Source organism: Antennarius striatus, chromosome 8 (assembly GCF_040054535.1).
Source record: "Antennarius striatus isolate MH-2024 chromosome 8, ASM4005453v1, whole genome shotgun sequence".
Taxonomy (NCBI): Eukaryota; Metazoa; Chordata; class Actinopteri; order Lophiiformes; family Antennariidae; genus Antennarius; species Antennarius striatus.
The window spans coordinates 24,601,923-24,609,145 of NC_090783.1; the positions used below are offsets into that span (position 1 = coordinate 24,601,923).

The 7,223-nt window shown below is 54.5% G+C and overlaps 1 protein-coding gene across 1 annotated transcript; it reads right to left on the reverse strand.

Moving 5' to 3' along the window:
• Positions 1–449: 449 nt before the first annotated feature.
• Positions 450–2,143, reverse strand: timm10 (translocase of inner mitochondrial membrane 10 homolog (yeast)). The gene is made up of 2 exons (XM_068321473.1): positions 1,929–2,143; positions 450–1,145 (listed from the first exon to the last, which is right to left on the reverse strand). The coding sequence occupies exons 1-2, from the start codon at positions 1,997–1,999 to the stop codon at positions 950–952; spliced, it is 267 nt and encodes an 88-aa protein (XP_068177574.1). The 5' UTR covers positions 2,000–2,143; the 3' UTR covers positions 450–949.
• Positions 2,144–7,223: the final 5,080 nt, after the last annotated feature.

Below are 7,223 nucleotides of genomic sequence, written 5' to 3' on the forward strand. Positions count from 1 at the left end.
CGTGGTAAAGAACGAGATCCGGTCTCACTGATGTCGTATTCATCCGCCAACACGCGGTAAAGAATGAGATCCGGTCTCACTGATGTCATATCCATCCGCCAACACGCGGTAAAGAACGAGATCCGGTCTCACTGATGTCGTATCCATCCGCCAACACGCGGTAAAGAACGAGATCCGGTCTCACTGATGTCGTATCCATCCGCCAACACGCGGTAAAGAACGAGATCCGGTCTCACTGATGTCCTGAAGTTCGGCTCGCATCTCAGATTTTAGTTGGGATGTTGAACAGATCGGGGCAGAGCGACGTATCTCAAGTAACTCGTATCTCGAGGTACGACTGTCCTGTTCTGGTCCGGTGAGGTAGACCCCGGTTCTACATCTGCACTTTGATCGTTTACATGTGATGAATAAAGAAAAAGGTGTGTGTGTAAAACGTCAGACGACTCCTGTTAGGATAAAATGGTTTATTAGAGTAACGACAGAGGGACGCGTCCCCTCCGGCGTGATGAAGCACACCGGTGGAGGAGGAGGGAAGATAAAGGGTTCACAGTTTCAGTAAAACCTGCTTACATATGGAAACGCAAACATGACAAGCGAAGGTTGTCTCTGTTCATCAAGTCCATCAGGTGACCTCCAAAGCAAACAGCGTCTGATCACATCACATGATTCACGTTGGATCCACTGGTCCGTCTGTCGACTGGGACGCACCAGACCCTCAAAAAAAAAGTCCAAGGACGACTAGAACACTAAATCAGTTTAATCTGCTCCACCCGGTCGCACCAAGCTCCAACTCCGTGTTGGAGTTTGTAGCACGGCCATGAACGTGTCACGACGTCACCATAAAGATACCAGTTCTTTCTGACTCCAGGAGATCCACCCCCCCCATCCAAACAGCAGTCTCTCATCTCGGATACCACTCTACTACCCACGATCCCCTGCAGCGTCGTCTCTACCCGCTGCCCATCGCCGCCTTCCTCATCATCTCCTCGTCCTGGACGGAGAGCTCGGTCAGCTTGCGTCCCAGCCGCTCGTGGAGGTCCAGGTATTTGGCCACGCAGCGGTCCAGACACACTGACTCGCCCTTCGTCAGCTCCGCCTCCTTGTAATGTGGCGGGACACACTTCCTGTGGCAGGCGCCGGTCATCCTGGGTCACAAGTGGACAGATCATTTATGGAATCACTACCAACACTACACGTACAATGACCTCTGGATTGTCTGAAAGGGCTCTACTTTTTATTTTTAATCAAGCAAGAGAGAAATAATCCTGTTAATTTGGGCTTTTTTTAATGTCTGGGGATGGGGAGGTGTGGGCTCCTGATTTTAATACTATATTCTTATGGACACAATTTCATTTTGCTTGAGATTCTATGTTGGGAAATATCTGTTGTATAAATACTGTAATAAAACATCTTTAAAGAAACGGACAGATGAATGAGTTACATGGTGTGACGTGATGACAGCGTCTTCAGCAGAAACTTTATTTATTTGAAAGAATGTTCAGTTAAGTCAGATGGAAATAAAATAAATGTTCTGATTCCTCTGGAATACCTGCTTTAGGGAGGAAAATGAACAATTTATAGGTCCTAAAAAACGTGTTTCTGTTCATAAACTGATGATTTGACAGCAGCTTCGGTTTAATCGGTACAGAAACAAGTCACCCAGATTAATATTTTTAATTTCATTTCATTAATTTTTAATCCCCGAAGGGAAATTAAGAATGAAGGTGTCCTATCCTCATGCTAGCAGCAGCTAGCTACAACTCTTTAAGGGCCTTACATTTATTTACTTCTATTTATTGATTTATATTTATTAGTTTATTGTCTGCGGATGTTTTCTGACTCGTCCGGTTCCGGTAAATCGGACCGAACCTCACCGGCAGGATGGATTATTTAGCAGCAGCTAGCATGGTTAGCACGTCGGCTGTTACCGGTTGTACATGTCGGCCATCATCTCCACCTCCAGCTCCGCCGCCAGCTGCTCCGCCTTCACGGGATCCATGCCTCCGCTCCGGTTCCGCTCGCTCCCGGTCCCCACACCGAACCCGCCGCCCTGGCTTCGCTCTACGGCGGACAAGAAGAGGAATCCCTCCGGTTTAACCTTCAGCTCTCACGGGCAGCACGTGTGCATTGCTTCCGCTCCGGCTTGTCAATAAAGTTAGATTCAAATCCGTGGCTGGCACACGGCGCCCTCTGCTGGCGAGCAGCGGAATGAGCTCCGGGAGGCGAGAGGAGAAAAACCCCGGATGTTCAGGACTTCTTTATAATAGAGAACCAGACGTGATGTTTAAACACACAAAACAGACTCAGAGGAAGTTTCTGACACACAAACAGTGAAAGTAAAGAACGGTGGGAATGTTTCCCAGGTGTGAATCAGTGCTTTAACCTATTGAAGGAAATCCATTAGAATCTTTCTCATGTGAACGAATCTCCTGATGGAGATCAACTAAAAGAAAGAACTAAAACACCGTCATGAATAAACGGTGCATAAAAACTACAGCAAACATCAGGTGGCAAAAAAAAGCTAATCTGCTTCATCTCCAGTCACGTCAATCTCATCTTCCTCCTCCTCCTCCTCCTCCTCCTTTTCATCTGGACTTAAATCTATGCTGTACAGATCCATGTCCCTCCCTCTGGACCCATACAGTTCATCTGGGGAGTAAAGCAGAACGTCCACCAGCTCCTCCTCCTCCTCCTCCTCTTCTTTTGTTTGATTGCTGCCTGAGGTCTGAGGAGGAGGTGGATGAGATCCAGAGGGTTCGGGGGTCAGGGCGTCAGACCCCTGCTGCACTGGCATCTGGTTTTCTTCGTCATCCCCAGCAGTCAGAGGCGTGGCCTCCATCACCGCCACACCCGAGGCTTCAGGCGCTGAAAAAGTAATCAGGATACAGTTCAGGAATTATACTGTTAATAATATTATTATTATTATTATTATTATTATTATTATGATTGAATTTTCTGTAAACTGTATGAATCTGTACGTTCTGGATCTGGTACCACCACCAGGGGGCGCCACAGTTCTAATTTCACACATTCTCTGCTGGTCTTGTGAAACGAGGATGCTAGGCTAACATGTGCTAACGACCCAACACCACATCACCTTCATCAGGCTCCTCCGCTGGGGGCGCCATCCCCGGAGCCAACGTGGCCCCTCCTCCTGTGACATCACAGGGAGACAGCTGATGGTTCTCATTAGCAACGAAACTGGTCTCGCCAGCAGAGCTGCTACACGTGTTATCCGTGTTACACGTGTTATCCGTGTTATCCGTGTTTTTATCCGACTTGCTGAACACCAGGTTGTGGTTTCCGTCCACGGTGGCGCTGAAGACGGCGTGAGCGTTCCGGGGTCGACTCGTTTTGGGGCGTCGGCTCTTGAGGAGCTTCTGCAGCTGCTTCAGGGTGACCGTCCTCCTGAGGCTCCTCCCCGCTGGGGCCGCGTCCACCTTCGCGACCACGACCTTTGGCCTCTTCGGTGGAATGACGACCGCGTCTCGTTTTTCACGCCCCGTCCCCGTTTTCCCACAATCCTTCAGTTTCTCCCTGATTGGTCCGGGCGTTCCTTCACGCCTCACCTTCGGCGGTCTTCCTCTTTTCCGCCTGATGGGTGGGACTTCCTGTTCCTTCGCCGTCTCACCTGGACAATCTGGGGGCGTGGCGTCACCAGGGCTCGTCTGATTGGTTCTCACAGAGCCTCTCGTTCTGATGGGGCTCTGACTCCGCGTGGCGTCCGAGGCGGCCATCTTTCTCCGCCCCGGCGGCGTGTTGGCGGTGGACGGGCCGACTGAACAGACGTTCACGCTGACGCCCGTGTCGTACGACGCCCCCGCCGGGCGGCTGGGGGGCTTCCTGTTCCTCCTTCTGGTTGCCATGGCGTCACCTTGTTGAGGGGTAGAGCTTTCCTTCGCCTCGCTGCGGTCATCCGTCGCTTCAGGCGTCGCCCCCCCCCCTTCCCCTGCCTCCATCTGCATCCGGGGCTCCGATCCGATTCCTCTCCTGGGGGGGCTTTTGGACGTCTGCTGCTCCGGGCTCCGGTTCAGGTTTGTCTGTTGGTTCTGAGGAGACCGTGGGGGTGTCCGGTCTTCTGTGAGCCACGTGGGCCTCGCAGACGGCCTCGGCAGAACCGCGCCCCCCCTTTGGCTCACCAGAGGAGAGAGAAACGGAGGAAGCAGCAGATCCCCCATGACGGGCGAACAGAAGCGGCGTGGAGACGGCGCCTCGTCTCCACCGGTCGGGGGTAGGAAGTCCAGGATGTCCTGCGAGGACGGCCCGCCTACCCGGGGGCTCGTCCCGTCTATGACCCCCGGGGGTGTGGCAGGAGAGCGCAGGTGCAGCTGATGGATGAGGCGGTCCGGCGGTCCAGATGAAACGCCGAGGATGCTGGGACCTGCAAACAGGCGAGAGGATGGCGGTCAGGCTAACGTCGTCAGGCTAACGCCGTCAGGCTAACGCCGTCAGGCTAACGCCGTCAGGCTAACGCCGTCAGGCTAACGCCGTCAGGCTAACGCCATCAGGCTAACGCCGTCAGGCTAATGCCGTTAGGCTAACGCCATCAGGCTAACGCCATCAGGCTAACGCCATCAGGCTAACGCCATCAGGCTAACGCCATCAGGCTAATGCCGTCAGGCTAACGCCGTCGCTAAACTGCTCAAACAGTCTGAACTACATACCTGTGTGTGTCTCCTGATGCTGGTCACGCCCACTTCCTGCCGCTGGTGTCTCACTCCACCCCCCGTCTGAAGGAGGGGCGGGGCACGTGGGACCCGTCTGGGGGTTGTGGGGCCCCCGGCAGCTCCTCTCCAGGCTGGGCAGGATGTTCAGGCTGATCATGATGTCCTCCAGCAGCTGCTCCAGACGCTCGTCGGGCTCCTCTGCAGGTCCAGGAGGCGGGACCCAGGTGGGGGCGGGGCGAGGCGGGGCTTCATGGGGGTCGGCGCCGACAGGCGGGGCAGTCGGGGTCTGTGGCTGGATGGCGGAGGGGACAGCGTGGGGCAGCTCCACCTGTGGACGACGTCCCGTGTTAATCTGGGTCACTTTGATCCGCTTCTCGTTCACACAGCAGCAGACGGATCCAGATTCACACCGGATCAGGACCGTCACCCGGCTGTTCCCGCTGACCTGTCTGAGGGCGGCGAGCACCGACAGCGTCCCGTCTGCGTCCTGGATGCTCACCACCTCCCAGGCCTCTCCTCGGGTTCTCCTCCTCAGCTTCATCTGCAAAGAGGAGAAACGCCGTGAGGGGGGGGGGGGGCGTTGTCACGGAGACGGACCAACGACCAGCGATGGAGAAAACAGCCTGAAGCCAAACACATCAGGACTTTAACGAGTAAGAACCGTATTTCTGGAGTGTGGAGCCGCTTCCGCTCTAATATTTATTTACAAATCTTTCTTAAACCCCTCCTCCTGAAGGGAGTCTCTTTCCCATAATCCTCCTGGCCTCCTTTGGACCGGACCCGGACGCCTCCACCGACACGAAACATGACTCATTTACTTTTTTAAGGTCACAAAGACGGATCAGACGGGGCCCCCCACCACCAGGAGCGTCCTCCTACCTTGATGGAGATCTTGGCGGTCTCCATCGCGTGCATCCGTTTCATCCTCGCCAGGCTCTTGGTCGCCAGGCGGGGGCGCCCTCTCTTCTCCTGCGTGTGGGAGCGTCCCTCCTCCTCCCCAGGGTTCTCCTCTCCGGACTGGCTCCCGTCGGCGTTCCCTTTCCCTTCTTCTGATCCCGTCTCCGTCGGGTCCTCCTGCTGGCGGGGGCCGTTGGGGTTGTCCCTGAAGGGCGTGGGGTCGCTGGGCCACGCTGAGGTGGACGTTGGGTTTGTTGAGCTGTCAGAGGACCGGCGTCCTTCAGACCCCCCGTCCGTCGGCGCTCTGACGTCCTGCAGCGGCCCCCCTCCAGCGCTCAGGGACTCACCGGACTCCCTGCGTCGTTCCACCAGCCCCCCCATCCCGAAGCGGCGCGCCGCGGCCAGCACGTCGTCCCGCTCCGGGCTGCCCGTCACCTCCACCTCCCCAGAGTAGAGCAGACCCACCAGCTTCAGCAGCGTCTGCGGCTTCACCTCGGGGACCTGGAGCCGCAGCGTCTGCCCCCAGGGGGGCGCCGCCGCCGCCGCCAGCCGCTGGGACAGGTAGGGGCTGAGCGCCGCCAGGACGCAGCTGTGGGCCGGCACCGAGATGCCTTCACACAAACAGAAGACCTGAGGGAGACGTGACCTCACCGGTTTGTCACGGCGGGGGGGGGACTCACCCTCAGCCTGCAGGAGGGTGTCACAGAACAGGGCGCCGTTCTGCTGGGTCTGGAGCGTCCTGAGGAGGTGCGTCTGGTAGCCGGGCCACCTGTAGGTCTGCATGTCCACGTGGATCCGGTTCTGACCCGGATCTGATTGGTTGGAATTTAAAATGAAATAAAATCATGTCACATGTTCGGGTGATGACGTCAGCAGTGACGTAAGCCGCGTGAATGAGGAAGAGAAGGAAGAGGGGTGAAGGGTCGGGTCCACCTTGTTCTCCTGTGACGTCTTTTGAACGTGTGTTGATGTTCAGAGCTCGTTTTACACGTCATAGAGCGCCTGCTGACGTCACGTGCAGCTCGTGCGTCAGGCGGAAATTTAAGTCAAATAAAAGTTTTTTTTATTTATTTTCTGTATAATTTTGTTGTACATGCTGACGTCATTCATGCAAGTGCTTGTTTGATGCAAAGGATTTCTTCAGTTTAAACCAGAGCTCACACGTGGGAGCTAAACGGAGCTAACAAAGCTAACAAAGCTAAACGGAGCTAACGGATGGATACGAATAGTAAACATTCAGCACGTAAAATATCTTAAAGTGTTTAACTCACACATTTTACTCAACTTAAGGCCCTCAGAATTAAAAAAAAAAAAAAAAAAAAAGCAGTACGACTCGATATTTAATTACTGACAGGTGAGTTCTCACCACAGGTAAAGAGCTAGCTGAGCATTAGCATGATATTTACTCACCGCTCCGACCTGTTCCTGGAGGAAAAAAGTCTTTTATTTTCGATATTCGTTTCTAAACGTGACGTTAGAATTTCCTTCAATAGTGAAGGAATCGTTTAAAACGTTTGTCGCCGTCTGCGTAACGTGTTCCCGCCAGCAGCGCCCCCTACCGGCCGCCACGTGGAACGACAAGGAGGACGCGTGTTGCGTTCAGGTTCCCCGGAAGAAAGAGCTTCCGATTGACTCGATGTGAGACAGGAGGCAGCAGGC

Bases quoted from the DNA above. Each gene is read 5' to 3' on its own strand.
- timm10 (XM_068321473.1), bottom strand. From the start codon at position 1,999: ATGGATCCCGTGAAGGCGGAGCAGCTGGCGGCGGAGCTGGAGGTGGAG. The intron at 1,146-1,928 runs GTAACAGCCGAC...CTTGTGACCCAG, and splicing joins ATGGCCGACATGTACAACCG to GATGACCGGCGCCTGCCACA.